Source organism: Oncorhynchus clarkii, chromosome 24, assembly GCF_045791955.1.
Source record: "Oncorhynchus clarkii lewisi isolate Uvic-CL-2024 chromosome 24, UVic_Ocla_1.0, whole genome shotgun sequence".
Taxonomy (NCBI): Eukaryota; Metazoa; Chordata; class Actinopteri; order Salmoniformes; family Salmonidae; genus Oncorhynchus; species Oncorhynchus clarkii.
In genome coordinates, this window is record NC_092170.1 from 28,147,476 (window position 1) to 28,167,118 (window position 19,643).

Here is a 19,643-nt window from a genome sequence, read left to right on the forward strand (position 1 = left end):
CAAGCACTTGCTTCCAGGCTGTATCACAACCGGCTGTGATTGGGAGTCCCATAGGGTGGTGCACAATTGGCCCAGCGTCGTCTGGGTAAGGGTTTGGCCGGGGTAGGCTGTCATTGTAAATAAGAATTTGTTCTTATATGACTTGCCTAGTTAAATAAAGGTACAATAAAAAAAAGATGTGGAAGAGAGGGAAAGATTGATGTGTTGGGTTATTGAGGTTGGACAGGGATGGGGAGGTTTTGATAGAAGGGATATTTTTTGTCTTAGTAGAACAGGATTAGCTAGGAGGTTTTATTTTCTCTCAATGTTTATTTTCTTTATATTCATTTAGTCTGTAAACTGTGATTGACTACACGCCCCAATGCAGTAGGAAGCGCTGTGCACCGCTAACGTTTGTTTACGGGCCGCCATTGAAGAAGAAACAAAGTAGTGCGCTGCTATTCTAGACATTATGGTAAACCTACTGAACTTCCTTAGCCGTCATCTGATTGTCGAGTTGGGAGAAAAAGACAACATAGCCATGGCGGCAGAGATTCATTCGAGGCCTCAAAGCTCAAGACCAGTTCTTCTAAATAAAATCGAAGGACACTCGGACGCGGTCAATGCTGCAGTTTTGATACCGAAAGAGGACGGAGTGATCACGGTTAGCGAGGACAGGTAGGTTGTCTGACGCCCCATTAGCTGTTTTCCAGACCATTATCTAGCTCTTAGCCAGATAACGGTAACGTTAGCTAGATAGCCTGCTTACTGTTATTTTTTCCCACCTTTATTGAATTTAACAAGGTAGGCCAGTTGAGAACAAGTTCTCATTTACAACCAAGATAAAGCAAAGCAGTGCGACAAAAACAACACAGAGTTACACACAAACAAACGTACAGTCAATAACACAATTTGCCATGGGGACCAGACGGTGTTATTCTAAATTCACCGTCTGGAACATCATGACAGTGTTTGATTCTTGAAACGGTCCTCCTCTACAAGCCGGAATGTTGAATACAGTTATATTTTAACTTACTCAGCCTATTGTCTGATGTTGATCCTTCAAATTTTCCAAACTTTAGACAAAATATCTACAGGAAAATATTTAGTTGACTTTTTAGAACACCGGTATTGAAGTTTAAATATATATCACCTGGTACGTGCGCAAAACCATGTAAACACCTGCAAGACAATAGATATCCTATTCAACTAGAGGGGCTAGCTACAAATATTTTTATAACTAACCCAGAGCTTGTCATTCCAATGGGAGAAAATTAATCATAGTGGACAGAACAAGCAAGGAGGTAGGCAGGGCCAAGCAGGAGCTAGTGAGATCCTATTGGCGCGTTTTAGCCTTTATTTTCATATTTCCGTTAGGGAACGCGCACTTAACAGAGTATGCGCTCCCTAACGCAATTTTTAGAAACTTTGGCAAAAGTCTACTAACGCAGTCCACTGTTTGGAGATGAAATTATTAATTGAATATCGGGGAAAATCTATCTTGTTCCATCTTCTCCCACTGCCAGTCACTGGGGTTCCTCTCATCACCATATTTGGTAGTGAGTGGAAACGCCAACAGGATGCTTCACATGTATACATCCAGTGAAATATCTGTCTCATTGTTCTGTGTTAGCTTTGTCATAAACCCTAAAATGTGGGAAATACACATGCGGAGATCATCCTTTCACCTACTATGCGTCTCATAAAGACAAGGCGGTTGGAACCAAAAATCTCCAATTTGGACTCCAGACCAAAGGACAAATTTCCACTGGTCTAATGCCCATTGCTTGTGTTTCTTGGCCCAAGCAAGTCTCTTCTTCTTATTGGTGTCATTTTTGTAGTGATTTCTTTGCAGCAATTTGTCCACGAAAGCCTGATTCTCGCAGTCTCCTTTGAACAGTTGATGTTAAGATGTCTGTTACTTGAACTCTGAAGCATTTATTTGGGCTGCAATTTTTGAGGCTGGTAACTTGTCCTCTGCAGCAGAGGTAACCCTGGTTCTTCCTTTCCTGTGGCGGTTCTTATGAGAGCCAGTTTCATCATAGCTCTTGATGGTTTTTGCGACTGCACTTGAAGAAATTCTCAACGTTTTTGAAGTGTTCTGGAGTAACTGACCTTCATGTCTTAGAGTAATGATGGACTGTGGTTTCTCTTTGTTTATTTCAGCTGTTCTTGCGATTAATATGGACTTGGTATTTTACCAAATAGGGCTGTCTTCTTTCTGTATGCCGTCTCTACCTTGTCACAACACAACTGACTGGCTCAAACGCATTAAGAAGGAAAGAAATTCCACAAATTAACTTTTAACAAGGCACACCTGTTAATTGAAATTAATTCATGAAGCTTGTTGAGAGAATGCCAAGAGTGTGCAAAGCTGTCAAGGAAAAGGGTGGCTATTTGAAGAATCTCAAATATAAAATATGTTTTGAATGGTTTACACTTCTTTTTGGTTACTACATGATTCCATATGTGTTATTTCATAGTTTTGATGTCTTTAATATTATTCTACAATATAGAATAATATTATTCTACAATATAATAATATTCTACAATGTATAATAATAGTAAAAATAAAGAAAAACCCTTAAATGAGTAGATGTTCTGAAACTTTTGACCGGTATTGTATTTTATATACATTTTCTGTATGTGGCCTCTAAAATAAATGTAAACAGACCATAAATGTCTTAGATGTATTTTTCTTGGAAAGCTTTTAGTGCTATTATATGTTGGAAACAATATAAGTCCAACTTGTCTATCATCATCTGATTTGAGCCATTGTATGACTGTGGATTAACTGCATTGTTTGAATACAATCATTCCTCTAAAATTGACTGGTTAGCTAGCTAACACACATATAGTGCAGATCAATTCTTAAGTTAGTGTAAAACACTGAAAGTTATCACAGCACTGTCAAACCATTACCAACTCCCTGAGCAATATGGCTGACCTTTGGACCATCATATGAAGGTTCATGTCCATTTCTGGTATTCTAATTCTATGTGCAAGACTTGGGTTAGTATGCATGGTTCGCATGCGTATACTTCCGTCTTGTGTGTGTGCCTTCAGTCATGAGCAAAATACATCTTGATTACCAAACACATAGACCTGCGTTTTGAAGTCAGTTTAAAAATATTTTGTCTACAAATACCAACTGAGGGCCAACAACACAGACAGTCAGCAGAGTAAGTTTAAATAGAATTGTATTCTACATTCGTTACAGACTAGGGACATTTAGGATTTGTAAATGTGCGTGACGTTGTCTGCATAATTTGAAGACATCGCCACGTTTCGTGACAAGGTTATCATCAAACTAACCAAACAGCTAACTGTCCTCTGCCTAAATAACCTGTAAACCAATGATTTATATGTACACTAAACAATGGCTCATTTTTACCTTGTCAGCTCGGGGATTCAATCTTGCAACCTTACAGTTAACTAGTCCAACGTAAGTTGCTAGCTAGCATTAAACTTATCTTATAAAAAACAATCAATCATAATCACTAGTTAACTACACATGGTTGATGATATTACTAGTTTATCTAGCGTGTCCTGCGTTGCATATAATCGATGCAGTGCATATTCGTGAAAAAGGACTGTAGGTGCTCCAATGTGTACCTAACCATATACATCAATGCCTTTTCTTAAAATCAATACACAGAAGTGTATATTTTTAAACCTGCATATTTAGCTAAAAGAAATCCAGGTTAGCAGGCAATATTAACCAGGTGAAATTGTGTCACTTCTCTTGCGTTCATTGCACGCAGAGTCAGTGTATATGCAACAGTTTGGGCAGCCTAATTTGCCAGAATTTTACGTAATTTTGACATAACATTGAAGGTTGTGCAATGTAACAGGAATATTTAAACTTATGGATGCCACCCGTTAGATAAAATACGGAACAGTTCCGTATTTCACTGAAAGAATAAACGCCTTGTTTTCGAGATGGTAGTTTCCGGATTCAACCATATTAATGACCTAAGGCTCATATTTCTGTGTGTTATTATGTTATAACGAAGTCTTTAATGAAATACAAATGGTATAGAGAGAAATAGTCCTATAATTCCTATAATAACTACAACCTAAAACTTCTTACCTGGGAATATTGAAGACTCATGTTAAAAGGAACCACCAGCTTTCATATGTTCTCATGTTCTGAGCAAGGAACTGAACACTTTGTTTTTGCATTATTTAAACCAAATTGAACATGTTTCATTATTTATTTGAGGCTAAATTGATTTTATTGAAGTATTATATTAAGTTAAAATAAGTGTTCATTCAGTGTTGTTGTAATTGTCATTATTAAACATAAATATAAGTATCGGCTTTTTTTGGTCCCCCAATAATCGGTATCGGCGTTGAAAAATCCTAATCGGTCGACCTCTAATCACGATACATGGGTTACGGTACGTATTGAGATTCTCACGATTCTATATGTATTTCAATTCGATGTGCCAAACATCTTGCTCACCATATGTCTGCTGCAGAGGGATGAGAGAGCCATGAGAGAATGAGTTTTGATCAGCTATGGGAATAAAAGTCCTGAAAACAAATTGGCTGCCTATTTAAAAAGATGGAGAGCAAGCTATGAAGGAAAAATACTAAAGTTTTGGTACAGGTACAGCAAACTAACATAAAAACACTACCTAATACCCAATGGTAACCATTATTTGAGACATCTTAGGGGTATGCCTTATGTGAATCAATTGACAAGTGTTACTGCAACCCCAATTGCAGTTTAATTTTTATTTTGTTTTCAGTCATTTTGTACACCTCCTAACCACACAATTTAGACACGAGATGTAGGCCATTAACACCCAACTCCAAAAACTATTCATAAATGGTGAGGAAGAGAGTAGCATGGGCACTTCTCTAAAACGGGAGGCCATCTGCTTCTAGTCAACTTTAGGGCACCAGGCAGGCGTAGATCAGAGCAAATTAATGTGTCGTCATGCTTGGTCAATTGTACATTGAGGAGCAATATCATGAGCAAGGTATAGAGAGAATTTAAATCTCTGGAGCGATACCCTTCCTTGTCCCCAGTAGGATAAGCTTCTCATGGTTGACTAGAAAAGGAACATTTTTGAGGAAGGGAGAATCCAGTAGTATGAGAAGTTATTTTAAAAAAAAAATGTATATCTTGTGACTGGACTGTTGTAATGGCACTGTACTCTCCTTTTGTGTCATAATGATCTTGTGGCTTGAGAATTTCATGGTGTTCTAAAAATGGATTATATTGCAATAGAGGAGCTGACAGTCTTACAGACATTTTTCTCCCAAGTTCTAGTACTGTAATCCCTATTCACATTTGAGACTATCATGCTGCACCTTCAGGAGCAGTGCCAAGAGGGGCACTTGAAGTTTGAATATGACATTTCCTGTGTCCTATGTCCAGAACTATCCGGGTATGGCTGAAGAGAGACAGTGGACAGTACTGGCCCAGCATCTACCACACGGTCTCCTGTAAGTACCACAAGCGATTAGAAGTAGGCCTCAGCTGAAACATCCACTAACGTTAGATGCTAAAAAATACAGTGCCCTGCAAAAGTATTCATCCCCATTGCCGTTTTTCCTATTTTTGTTGCATTACAATCTGTAATTTGAATAGATTTTTATTTGGATTTCATGTAATGAACATACACAAAATAGTCAAAATTGTTGAAGTGAATTGAGAAAAAAATTACTTGTTTCAAAAAAATAAAAAACAGAAAAGTGTTGTGTGCATATGTATTCACCCCCTTTGCTATGAAGCCCCTAAATAAGATTAGTTAAAGAAAGTCCACCTGTGTGTAATCGAAGTGTCACATAATCTCAGTGTATGTATATATATATATATATAACACCTGTTCTGAAAGGCCCCAGAGTCTCCAACACCACTAAGCAAGGGGCACCATGAAGACCAAGGAGCTCTCCAAATAGGTCAGGAACAAAATTGTGGAGAAGTACAGATCAGAGTTGGGTTATAAAAAAATATCAGAAACTTTGAACATCCCACAGAGCACCATTAAATCATTATTAAAAAAATGGAAAGAATATGGCACCACAACAAACCTGCCAAGAGAGGGCCGCCCACCAAACTCACAGACCAGGCAAGGAGGGCATTCATCGGAGAGGCAACGAAGACACAAAAGATAACCCTGAAGGGGCTGAAAAGCTCCACAGTGGAGATTGGAGTATCTGTCCATATGACCACTTTAAGCCATACACTCCACAGAGCTGGGCTTTACGGAAGAGTGGACAGAAAAAAAGCCATTGTTTAAAGGAAAAAAAGGAGCAAACACATTTGGTGTTTGCCAAAAGGCATGTGGGAGACTACCCAAACTTATGGAAGAAGGTACTCTGGTCAGATGAGACTAAAATTGAGCTTTTTGGCCATCAAGGAAAACGCTGTCTGGTGCAAACCCACCACCTCTCATCACCCCGAGAATACCATCCCCATAGTGAAGCATGGTGGTGGCAGCATCATGCTGTGGGGATATTTTTCATCGGCAGGGACTGGGACACTGGTCAGAATTGAAGGAATGATGGATGGCGCTAAATACGCGAAATTCTTCAGAGAAACCTTTCGGTCTTCCAGAGATTTGAGACTGGGACTGAGGTTCACCTTCCAGCAAGACAATGACCCTAAGCATACTGCTAAAGCAACAATTGAGTGGTTTAAGGGGAAACATTTAAATGTCATGGAATGGCCGAGTCAAAGCCCAGACCTCAATCCAATTGAGAATCTGTGCTATGACTTAAAGATTGCTGTACACCAGCGGAACCCACCCAACTTGAAGGAGCTGGGGGCAGTTTTGTCTTTAAGAATGGGCAAAAATCCCAGTGGCTAGATGTGCCAAGCTTATAGAGATATACCCCAAGAGACTTACAGCTGTAATTGCTGCAAAAGGTGGCTCTACAAAGTATTTACTTTTTTTTTTTGGGGGGGGGGGGGGGGTGAATAATAATGCATGCTCAAATTTGAAGTTGTTTTGTCTTATTTCTTGTTTGTTTCACAATAAAACATATTTTGCATCTTCAAAGTGGTAGGGATGTTGTGTAAATCAAATTATACAGGCCCCCCCCAAAAAATATTTTATTTCCAGGTTGTATGGCAACAAAATAGGAAACATGCCAAGGGGGTGAATACTTTCGCAAGCCTCTGTAGCTGAAGCGTATACTATCGAATCAAAACATTGGCCATGCACAATTTGTTTTTTTCAAGACATATTTTTCATCTCTGTACTAGCGCCATGCTCCTGTATGTCATACCATCACGACAGCAGGCGCATCTTCATTGGACAGGACAACGGAGCCATTGTGGTGAGTGAGATGAAGCCTTTAAGATGACCTCATGTGTAAACCCCAGTCTCTGTGTTTTGAGTGGACCCATAACATTCCAATCTGGTTCACACTGACCCCGTTTCTAATGTTTCCCTGCTTTGAATGAGAAACAAGCTACAAGTATGAAGTTACATGGAATAAGAGTGGGACGGGTAACTGATCTTTACTATTGTTTGGTGGTGCTAACAGGAATTCCTTCTGTCTGAAGATTTCAACAAGATGAACCATGTGAAGACCTATCCTGGTGAGATCTTAGTGGGGGGTTTCTGCCTTTACAAAGCCAATGAAAACTAAGAAGCTTTGGTGACGTAGACATGATATGATCTCTAGTGTTCAGTAATGGAGTCTTGTGTAACAGTATATATCAGTGATAATGGCCCTTTAGTGTACATTAGTGTGTGTACGTGTGTCTACTGGGCTGTGTTCTGAAGCACTGCCCAGTCCCATGAGAAATCATCTGGTCCCTACCCAGCATGCCTCTGGGGAAATGTCCGAACAGGAAATAGAGACCGACGTCATTGCTGCTTAGAACACATGCATGCACACACTCACAGACCCAGACCCACAGTGAAAGAGGATAAGTCATTATTGTTCAAGCAATCCCAACTTGATGATGATGATCTACCACCACCTCATATTGTCTGACTATTAATTTGTTATTACAGTCACCTTCCCCCAGGCTCAGAGAATATATGGTCTCTGTTACTAACAGCCTAGCCATGCAGTCTGGACCCTCCTCTCATCACTGGAAAATCCCTGCTTAGGGAAACTTGAGTTGTTGTTTTTTTAAGCATTAAATGCCAAAAAACATTTCTCTGGAAGTTTGTAGCAGTTCTCATCCAGCAGTGAAACTGGGCCCAGAACAGAATATCTCCATTAAGTGATCTATAGTCTTTCTACTCGCTAAAACCTTTTGCAGAAAGAGAAAGTTGAGTGGAGAATGAATTCAACATTTGTGTGTATTTAACCCATTGTGGCTGTGTGTGTCCAGCCCATCAGAACCGTGTGTCAGACATGGTGTTTTCTCTGGAGAGCGAGTGGGTGGTGAGCACCGGACACGACAAGAGTGTGAGCTGGATGTGCACCCAGAGCGGCAGTATGTTGGGGCGCCACTACTTCGGCTCCTGGGCCTCCTGTCTACAGTATCCTTCTCTGTTTGCGTGAGAGCTGGACAGGGGTCAGTTTATTGTTAATGTTCATATTCCTAAGAATGACTTCTTTGGTCAAAGGTAACTTCCTATCTGTCCTATGTGCTCTTCCTGTGTATCTTCCTTGACTCTGTGTCTAGGTATGACAATGACACCCAGCATGCCTTTGTAGGGGACTACTCAGGACAGATCACCCTGCTGAAACTGGAGAGACAGACCTACTCCACCATCACCACACTGAAGGGCCACGAAGGTAACGCACACACCACAGGAGGTTTGTGGCACCTTAATTGGGGAGGATGGGCTCGTTATAATGAGTGGAATGGTATAAAATACATGCTTTTCAGGCGTTTGATGCCATTTGCTCCATTCCAGACATTATTATGAACCGTTTGCCACTCAGCAGCCTCCTGTGACACACACAGGGACACACGGACAGCCTATGGACAATATGGAAACGGACGCTACAAATTGCTCAGATGCCATCTCTAACTGGCAATCATTTAAAAAGAGGAAATGTTGCTGGCAGATTGTATGGCGCTATACTGTATTGTCATGCAGTGGGGTAACAGTTTTTGTACTTAGTCAGCCACCAATTGTGCAAGTTCTCCCACTTAAAAAGATGAGAGGCCTGTAATTTTCAACTATGACAGACAAAATGAGAATAAAAAATCCAGAAAATCACATTGTAGCACATCTGGGACATCATGTCTCGCTCCATCCACCAACAGTGTTGCACCACAGACTGTCCAGGAGTTGGCGGATGCTTTAGTCCAGGTCTGGGAGGAGATCCCTCAGGAGACCATCCGCCACCTCATCAGAAGCATGCCCAGGCGTTGTACGGAGGTCATACAGGCACGTGGAGGCCACACACACTACTGAGCCTCATTTTGACTTGTTTTAAGAACATTACATCAAAGTTGGATCAGCCTGTAGTGTGGTTTTCCACTTTAATTTTGAGTGTGACTCCAAATTCAGACCTCCATGGGTTGATAAATTTGATTTCCATTGATAATTTGTGTGATTTTGTTGTCAGCACATTCAACTATGTAAAGAAAAAAGTATTTAATAAGAATATTTCATTCATTCAGATCTAGGATGTGTTATTTTAGTGTTCCCTTTATTTTTTTGAGCAGTGTATATATTGTGTGTGTGTGTGATTGCACATTATGTTTTTTATGAAAATTGCGTGTGTGTACCAGTCAGGTTTGGACACACCTGCTCATTCAAGGGTTTTTCTTAATTTTTACTATTTTCTACATTGTAGAATAATAGTGAAGACATCAAAACTATGAAATAACATGTAGTAATCGAAAAGGTTTTAAACAAATCAAAATTGATTTGAGATTCTTTAAAGTAGCCACCCTTTGCCTTGACATTTTTTACATACTCTTGGCATTCTCTCAACCAGCCTCGCCTGGAATGCTTTTCCAACATTTGCTGAGAAGTTGTTGGCTGCTTTTCTTTCACTCTGTGGTCCAACTCACCCAAACCATCTCAATTGGGTTGAGGTTGGGTGATTGTGGAGGCCAGGTCATCTGATGCAGCACTCCATCACTCTCCTTCTTGGTCAAATAGCCCTTACACAGCCTGGAAGTGTGGGTCATTGTCTTGTTGAAAAACAAATGTTGGTCCCACTATAAGCGCAAACCAGATGGGATGGTGTACCACTGTGGTAGCGATGCTGGTTTAGTGTGCCTTGAATTCTAAATAAATTACAGACCGTGTCACCAGCAAAGCACCATCACACGACCTCCTCCATGCTTCACGGAAGAGGGCCCTATTTGGTAAAAGACTAAGTCCATATAATGGCAAGAACAGCTCAAATAAACAAAGAGAAACGACAGTCCATTCCTTTTAAGACTTGAAGGTCAGTCAATATGGAACATTTCAAGAACTTTTAAAGTTTTTTTCAAGTGCAGTCGAAAAAAACATCAAGTGCGAGGATGAAACTGGCTCTCATTTCCCTTTGACTCACCCCAACCTTCTAAAGTCAATCAAATTGTATTTGTCAAATGCTTCGTAAACAACCGGTGTAGACTGAAATCCTAATTCAGAAAGTTTTCAGATCCCTTTCCCTTTTCCACATTTTGTTACAGCCTTATTCTAAATAACATTTTCCCTGACAATACCCCATAATGACAAAGTGAAAACAGGTTTTTAGGAATGTTTTGCAAACGTATTTAAAAATAAAAAAAACAGACCTTATGAGACTCGAAATGGAGCTCAGGTGCATCCTGTTTCCATTTATCATCCTTGATGTTTCTACAACTTGATTGGAGTCCATCTGTGGTAAATTGAATTGATTGGACATGATTTGGAAAGGCACACGTCTCACAGTTGACAGTGCATGTCAGAGTAAAAACTAAGCCATGAGGTCGAAGGAATTGTCTGTAGAGCTCCAAGACAGGATTGTGTCGAGGCACAGATCTGGGGAAGGATACCAAAAAATGTATAGTATTGAAGGACCCCAAGAACACTGTGGCCTCCATCACTCTTAAATTGAGGAAGTTTGGAACCACAAAGACTCTTCCGAGAGCTGACCGCCTGGCCAAACTGAGCAATCGGGTGAGAAGGTCCTTGGTCAGAGAGCTAACCAAGAATCCGATGATCACTCTGACAGCGCTCCATAGTTCCTCTGTGGCAATGGGAGAACCTTCCAGAAGGACAAACGGCTTTGCTGCACTCCACCAATCAGGCCTTTATGGTAGAGTGGCCAGATGGAAGCCACTCTTCAGTAAAAGGCACATGACAGGAAACTTGTCACCATTCCTACAGTGAAGCATGGTGGTATTTTTCAGCGGAAGGGACTGGGAGACAGGATCAAGGGAAAGATGAAGGGAGCAAAGTACATAGATTCTGTATGAAAACCTTCTCAGGACCTGAGAATGGGGCAAAGGTGAGCCCGATCGAACATCTCCGGAGAGACCTGAAAATAGCTGTGCAATGGCGTGCCCCATCCAACCTGACAGAGCTTGAGAGGATCTGCAGAGAAGAATGGGAGAAACTCCCCAAATACAGGTGTGCCTTGCATGTGGAGTCATACCCAAGAAGACTCTACGCTGTAATCCCTGCCAAAGGTGCTTCAACAAAGTACTGAGTAAAGGGTCTGAATATGTATGTAAATGTCATATTTCATTTTTTTTTATTTGCAACAAAAAAAAGTAAACATGTTTTTGCTTTGTCATTATGGGGTATTGTGTGTAGATTGATGAGGGGGGAAAACTATTTAATACATTTTAGAATAAAGCTGTAATGTAACAAAATGTGGAACAACTCAAAGGGTCTGAGTACTTTCTGAATGCACTGTATGTGACTGGGTACCAGTACTGATTCGATATGCAGGGGTACGAAGTAATTGATGTAGATATGTACATATAGGTAAGGATAAAGTAACTCGGCAACAGGATAGATAATTAAGCAAAGGGGTACGAAGGGCTGTTAGCCGTGGTATATTGACCATATATAAGGGTTGTTCTTATGCACAACACTGAGTGCCTGGATACAGCCCTTAGCTGTGGTAGTGTATTGGCCAACAAACCCCAGAGGTGCCTTATTGCTGCTATTATTATTACCAAAGTAATTAGAACATTAAAAAAATATGTTTTGTCATACCCATTGTATACAGTCTGATATACCACTGCTTTCAGCATCTTGGAGCCAAACTACTTGGTTTATAATAAACATTATACTATGGCATTGTTGAATACTCATTTCTGATTGGCTTGAAGGGCATTCTTTGTAGCGTGCATTATTTCTCTATAATGCACATGTTCTATGTTTGAGCTGCTTTAGAAAGCAAAAGTCGAACTGAACATTTATTGGTGTTGTTGAATTTGATTTTCATACTAGCAGTAGGGCTGATGGTTTGGTTAGCAAAACATGCAACTATGTTTGTTTGGTCACCAAGGCAACTAGCTACTGTACTAAACTTGCTAGCTACTTAGTGGATGTTGAACACATTTCTAGTGGCAAATGTGGTAAATTATTTATTTTTTTATTTAACCTTTATTTAACTAGGCAAGTCAGTTAACATAAATTGTAAATTCTTATTTACAATGACAGTCTACCCCTGCCAAACCCGGACGATGCTGGGCCAATTGTGCATCGCCCTATGGGACCACCAATCACGGCCGGATGTGACACAGCCTGGATTCGAACCAGGGACTGGAGCGATGCCTCTTTCATTGAGATGGAGTGCTTTAGACCGATGCTCTACCCGGGAACCCAAAATGATGCACCTTCCACATCATTCATAATTTTCCATAGAATGCATAGCCCCTTGTTGATTTATCCATTTTTGCACCAGAAAAAGTGCAAAAAGGGTCCATGCAGATAGTAGCAATTGGTTAACTTTTTAGCAATCTAATGCCGTTGGGTTAGAAACTGTTAAGGGTCCTGTTGGTTCCTGACTTGGTGCATCGGTAAAGCTTTTCTGTGCGATAGCAGAGAGCTTAGTCTTATGACTTGGGTGGTTGGCGTTTTAGAACATTTTTAGGGTTTATCAGACACCACCTGGTGTAGGGGGCCTGGATGGCAGGAAGCTCAGTGATGTACTGGGCTGTACGCAATACCCTCTGTAGCGTCTTGCGGTTGGATGCCAAGCAGTTACTATACCAAGCGGTCACACTACCAACCACCCGTCTGTTGTCATAACTTCCTGGTCTCTCTCTCCTTCTCACTTCCCATCATCCTTTTGCCCCCCCCCCCCCCCCCAGGTAGTATTGGAGCTCTGTGGTGGGATCCTGTTCAGAGGCTTTTGTTCTCAGGAGCGTCTGACCACAGTGTCATCATGTGGGATATCGGGGGCCGCAAGGGACGAACACTACTGCTCCAGGGACACCAGTAAGAGGGAGGGAGGGAGTGTGTGTGTGTGTGTCAGCCAGTGCATATGCTTATCAGTAGCAGGGCTCTGTAGGTCAGTACCAGTTGTCGCAGGGAGCTGTTCACTTCCTAATGTTTTATTTTGATGTTTTACCATCTGGGAGCTCCTCAGATGGCGTAACTATCAGACCAATTTACATCTGGAATTCTTTGGAAGATCACTCTATTTTCTACATCCCCCCCCCCCCCAGTGAACGAGTGCAGGCGGTGCGATACCTGCAGCTGACCAGACAGCTGGTGTCCTGTTCTGCAGATGGCGGCATCACAGTGTGGAACATGGACACTCCCAGAGAAGAGGTAGGTACAGTGCATTCGGAAAGTATTCATACCCCTGGACTTTTTCAAAATTTTGTAAAGTTACAGCCTTATTCTAAAATTGATTGAAGTTTTGTTCCACTTATCAATATAAACACAATACTCCATAATGACAAAGGGAAAAACAGGTTTTTAGAAATGTTTGTAAATTGATTCTAAATACAAAACTCCTATCACTTTTACGTAAGTATTCAGGCTCTTTACTCAGTACTTTGTTGAAGTACCTTTGGTGACGACAGCCTTGAGTCTAATTTGGTATGGCGCTACAAGCTTGGCACACCTGTATTTGGTTGAGTTTATCCCATTCGTCTCTGCAGATCCTCTCAAACTCTGTCAGGTTGGATGAACAATGTCACTGCACAGCTATTTTCAGGTCTCTCCAGAGATGTTCGATTGGATTCAAGTCCGGGCTCTGGCTGGGGCCACTCAAGGACATTCAGAGACTTGTCCCGAAGCAAGTCCTGCATTGTCAAGGCTGTGTGCTTTGGGTCGTTGTCCTGTTGGAAGGTGAACCTTCACTCCAGTCTAAGGTCCTGAGCATTCTGGAGCAGGTTTTCATCAAGGATCTCTCAGTACTTTGCTCCGTACATCTTTCCCTTGACCCTGGCTAGTCTCCCAGTCCCTGCCACTGAAAAACATCCTCACAGCATGATGCTGCCACCACCACATTTCTCCATAGGGATGGTGCCAGGTTTCCTCCAGACCTGAAGCTTGGCATTCAGGCCAAATAGTTTAATCTTGGTTTCATCAGACCAGAGAATCTTGTTTCTCATGGTCTGAACTCCAAGTAGGCTGTCGTGCCTTTTACTGAGGATTAGCTTCTGTCTGGCCAGTACCATAAATGCCTGATTGGTGGAACGCTGCAGAGATGGTTTTCCCATCTCCCCAGAGGAACTCTGGAGCTCTTTCGGAGTGACCTTCGGGTTCTTGTTCACCTCCCTGACCAAGGCCCTGCTCTGACATGCACTGTCAACTGTGAGACCTTATATAGACAAATATGTGCCTTTCCAAATCATGTCCAATCAACTCAATTTACCACAGGTGGACTCCAATCAAGTTGTAGTAACATCTCAAGGATTATCAATGGAAACAGGATGCACCTGAGCTCAATTTCGAGTCTCACAGCAAAGGGTCTGAATCCTTATGTAAATAAGGTATCTGTTTTTATTTTCAATTTTAAAAAATGTGCTTTGTCATTATGGCGTATTATGTGTCGATTGGGGGGGGGGACGACAATTACATTTTAGAATAAGGCTGTAACGTAACAATGCAGGAAAAAGTAAAGGGGTCTGAAGTTTCAGAATGCACTGTAAATCAGGAGCCAGGAATACATCTCAATGCCTCACGTCACCTATATAAGATAAAGCAGAGGTGGGTAACCTTTTTGGCACATGTTGTAGTTTTCCCACCCCTGCCTTAGATGCTGCTGAACTCACAATCTCCTTGTTAAGGAGCGACGTCAATTCTCTACTGCCCTTTGGTGTTGAAAGTTGAACATTGCTACAAAGTAACATCACTCCCCCTCTACTCTGTAACTTTCTCTTCCTGCTTGACTCTCTACAGGCTCCTCAGTGGTTGGACAGTGACTCATGTCAGAAGTGTGAGCAGCCTTTTTTCTGGAACGTCAAACAGATGTGGGACTCAAAGACCATTGGGCTTCGGCAGGTGAGAGGGCAGGCAGCCTCTGGCATAGTCCAGAGCCTTGTATTGAGAATATAATACAAGGCTCTGGCATAGCCATTACTGTTGTAAGAATGACCTTGTAACTGTATAATAGTAATGGTAGAACTATAGGAACTAGGGAGTGATCAGTTAATTTTTTTTGACCCTTGGCTAATACTGATGTGGGACTCTAAGACCATTGGGCTTCGGCAGGTGAGAAGGCAGGCAGCCCCTGGTGTAGCCATTACTGTAATGCAAATATCCTTGTGACTCTATTGTAATAGTAGTGGTAGAAATATAGATATAGGCACATAGAAATACAGGAACTAGGAGTGATCTGTCTTTATTATTTGACCCTTGGCGAACCCTTGTGTTTCCTGTTTTAGCACCACTGCAGGAAGTGTGGCAAAGCGGTGTGTGGGAAGTGTAGTTCCAAGAGCACTACATACCCTGTGATGGGCTTTGAGTTCCAGGTGCGCGTGTGTGACACCTGCTACGACACCGTCAAGGACGAGGAGTGAGTATGATCAACGAGTAATAGAACATAATTGTGATAAAACATCTCAAAACAATCTTAGTCGCTGTTATCCAGAGCGACTGTCTGCTAGATGACTTAAATGGAATGTCACTAATAATACTGTAATGGAGTATAATAAAAATGTGATTTACATTTGTCTTCTTCATCCCACCCCCTCATTTCCTCACGTACCACTTTGTCTCATCTTCCAGTCGTACTGCATTAGCAACGTTCCATGAGGGGAAGCACAACATAGCCTTTATGGACATGGACCCTTCCAGAGGCCTGATGGTGACCTGTGGCAGCGACCGTGTCATCAAGGTCAGACATACTATCAGCCTTGATCAGTAACTAGTGGTCAGATACAGTCCCTGATGAGTGGGTTTTAGACTCAATACTACTAAATGTTTTTTAATATGCTTGGAAAGCGGTAACGTTCTAGAACGTCAAAGTTAACATTACTGGAGACCTTGCCGTTTTGGAGACAGCATCGCCTTTGCTAGAAAAGAGATTTACAGTGGCTAATTTAACAGTAAGTAAGTGAATTGTTTCGCCCCAAAGTTAGCCAAGAATATTAGCTTGTCAGATAAAATTGTTTGCAGTTAGTTAGCAATCGCCTCTACACTATTTTGCTTGCTACAGTAGCGCTGACATGTCAATAACCTGCCTCCAAAAATGTTGAGGTGTTGGTTGTTTACATTTTACCATTGTGATGTGCATCAATGCGTGTCTACTTTCTATGCGAATGACTGTCATCTTTACATATTCATCTGACTTTACCGAATCCCTGATTGGCTCTTTCTTTCCACAGATATGGGACATGACGCAAGTGGTTGGCTGCAGCATAGCAACAGGCTTCTCCCCACGTTGATTAACCCCATCGGCCCTCAAACTCTGTCCTCTACTCTACTGACAGGTGTCTCTGTCATTGGGACCTCCTCTGTCTCCTCATCTTTCTGGCTCCTTTTCTGTCCGGCTGCTTCTGTTCACTCATCTCCCACTGGTCGTTTGGATGAAGATACGAATGCGTGTGTTGTGTTGTGTAAGTGGGTGGGTACTAGTGTTGGTAACCCTTTGCTTGATTTGGTGTCAGTTTTGTACGTGAGAATTTGAGTCTCAAATGTGTCTCAGGTCTAACTTCCAGTGTGTACCCGTTCAGCGGTTTGCCAAGCACAATGTTCTGTTCTAATGTGTGAATGGAAGGGAGCAGTGTTTGTGTTTACGTATGTTCCACCTCTGTCTGGTTTCTTTGACATAGTGGGTCAGCTCTAATTCCTTTTGCACTGTAACATTGGACTGCTAGACCCGATAATCCACAAAGCCCTGCCCAACAGACACACAGGGCTCTCCTATTGGCTGCTTACTTCAACTTTCTACATTTTAAATATTGCAAATGCTAACCATGACAACACAGCTTTTGTATACCCATATGCATAGTGTGTACAGTATGAGATGGAGTGTGCTTATCGCTCTATATCCCTCACTGATCATGAGGTCAGTTTCTCTCTTTCCTCGCTAGTTGTTCTTTCCCTCTCTTTCTTTCTCTTCACTAGTTGGCCTTAAACTCACTCGTTTGTCTCAGGAGGAGGAGATGGAAGAGTCATTAGAGGGCATGGCTGTATGTGCCATCACCATGGCAACCCTGGCCGAGCTGTAGCCACAGCTGTTCTCCCACAGACCTTGTCCAACTTCATCTCAGACACCTAAAACCTCTTTCATCAATTTACACAACTGTACAGATATCACTTCTAGTCCTGATAACCAAGACCCCATACTCAGTTTGCGATTAGTTAAGAAGAATTTGCGTATAATGAAAAACGGTGTAAGGTTTTGAACAAGAGGTTTTTATTTGATTTTGCTCTCTTTACAGGCACATAGGTATTGAAATGGTACTGAATTAAAGTCAATGTAGCGCTAAAGTTCCCATGCACTGATGTTGTACGCTGTTTAATCTCTCACTGTGGGATTGTGGGTAAAATTAGAAGCTGCTTGTGTTTCCTCTAAGGCCTTAAGAGAGCGGGATGGACCAAGCCTTCTAGAACCTTCAAAACTCTCACGACTGTTCTTACACACACTACTCTGTAGCATAGCTGCATTTTTCTCTCAACACTCACCCATGAATACTAAGCATTCAACACTATTTACTAGTTCCTCTGTCACTCTCCCGCTCTGTTTTGTTTCCAGAGGCCCGGAAGGTTCTCAACTGCACTTAAATGCACTAATTGGGGTTTAGAGAGCAGATGTGCGTTATGTATTATTATTTTTTTTAATTTTTTGGGGGGGGGATTTGCTTCGTTATGGCTTGAGTTGCATAATGTCCTTAAGCTGGTAGATATTTGGCTAATTTTATGCTAGGTTAGACTAACGCTTGCCTTAAGGTAAAACTGAACATGACGTGGGAGTAACGATTTTCAAATGTAGTCCCATTCCAGTTTTGATCACCTACTGTATTTTTCTATTTGTAGCAAAATGTTTGATTGTTTCTTGATGTTTACTTCATGTACACTTCATGTATAGGATGGTGGTGAGGTCACACAGACAGGATGATGTTTTGATGTCACTGAGAAATCTTTCACAGATGTGCTTGCAATGTTATGTCAGAAATGTGATGACATCTCTGGGAGACATGTTTATGTCACAGAGAGGTGTTGACATCATAAATACATATTGTGGACATCACAGAGATACAGGGGTGTGCATGTTTCACAGAGAGGAGTTAATATCACACAGAACATGCTAATGTCTCAGAGGGACATATCAAGGTCACAGAAGCTGCAGGCAGCCTAGCGGTTAAGAGCGTTGGGCCAGTAACCGGGAAGTTGCTGGTTCGAATCCCTGATTCGACTAGGTGAACAAAGCACATAACCCTAATTGCTTCTGTTAGTTTCTCTGGATGAGAGCGTCTGCTAAATGTAAAGTACAGTCATCAGGGATGTGCAGTGTTCTTGGGAAACACTTTTGCTACAGCACAATCAAGGCTCAAGATCAGCTTTTTTAAAATTGTGTTCGATCAAAAGAAATCTCTCTGTAAGAGAATATCTGTGACCGTTAAATGGAGTCCCAGTGATTTCTGTTCCCAACTATAGATGAATTCCAACTAGATCGATTTCTTTGAGTAATCGAGAGCCACTAACGTTTAGAGGCTAACATTTGTGATTCCCTCCACAAATGATTGTTCCCACCACAATTGTGATCAATACAGTTCTCTAGGTATGTTGGTTTGTAATAAGTCCGTTTATGGGGTCGATCCCATGAAGAAGAATTTCTATACTTTTTACTGGTTCTTATATGTAATTTGACTAAACTCAATCCACGTTTTCACACGTATAAAATAGAAAGATCTCAAATTGGAGCCATATCTAGCAGAGGGGTCTAGTGGGAGGAGCTATAGGAGGACAGGTTCAAGGGATGGATGGAACGGAGTCGTATCGTGGTTTCCATATCTTTGTTTGATACCGTTCCATTTATGCCATTACATTGAACCCTTCATGCTATAGGTCCTCCCACCAGCAGCGTCTGAATTCTACAGTATACATTCTCTACTACTCTGTTAACCTCTTTGTTGCTGTTTGTCATTTTATCATGTCATACTGCTTGTAAAATAATCTTGTTCCGACGTTGTTGTATATCTCTAATAATTGTATTTTTAAAGAGAAACTCCTGTTGATAATGTTGACCGTACTGACTTTAGTCTCCCTGTGGCACTCTGTTCTGTCAGAGCTTAATAAAGATATCCATTCAGACATGTTAAGTCTAACGCTTGTGTTGGATGCCTCCCCCATCTGCAATATAGTAACACTCAGAAAATACTTTACATC

General features: G+C 41.5%; 1 protein-coding gene across 2 annotated transcripts; it reads left to right on the plus strand.

The window, feature by feature from the left end:
* The first annotated feature begins 481 nt into the window (after nt 1-481).
* Nucleotides 482-19,570, plus strand: LOC139382200 (WD repeat and FYVE domain-containing protein 1). 2 transcript variants are annotated; one of them, XR_011628622.1, is made up of 13 exons: nt 482-657; nt 5,372-5,439; nt 7,205-7,278; nt 7,489-7,543; nt 8,291-8,441; nt 8,588-8,700; nt 13,166-13,292; nt 13,523-13,628; nt 15,210-15,311; nt 15,695-15,825; nt 16,038-16,146; nt 16,637-18,999; nt 19,323-19,570. XR_011628622.1 is itself a non-coding variant. In XM_071126082.1 (12 exons), the coding sequence occupies exons 1-12, from the start codon at nt 521-523 to the stop codon at nt 16,694-16,696; spliced, it is 1,233 nt and encodes a 410-aa protein (XP_070982183.1). In that variant the 5' UTR covers nt 486-520; the 3' UTR covers nt 16,697-19,570. The 2 variants fall into 2 exon arrangements, 1 of the variants encoding a protein (XP_070982183.1); XM_071126082.1 differs by having other exon boundaries at nt 486-657; nt 16,637-19,570.
* Nucleotides 19,571-19,643: the final 73 nt, after the last annotated feature.

Bases quoted from the DNA above. Each gene is read 5' to 3' on its own strand.
- LOC139382200 (XM_071126082.1), top strand. From the start codon at position 521: ATGGCGGCAGAGATTCATTCGAGGCCTCAAAGCTCAAGACCAGTTCTT. The intron at 8,442-8,587 runs GTATCCTTCTCT...CTCTGTGTCTAG, and splicing joins TCCTGGGCCTCCTGTCTACA to GTATGACAATGACACCCAGC. The intron at 13,629-15,209 runs GTAGGTACAGTG...GACTCTCTACAG, and splicing joins TGGACACTCCCAGAGAAGAG to GCTCCTCAGTGGTTGGACAG.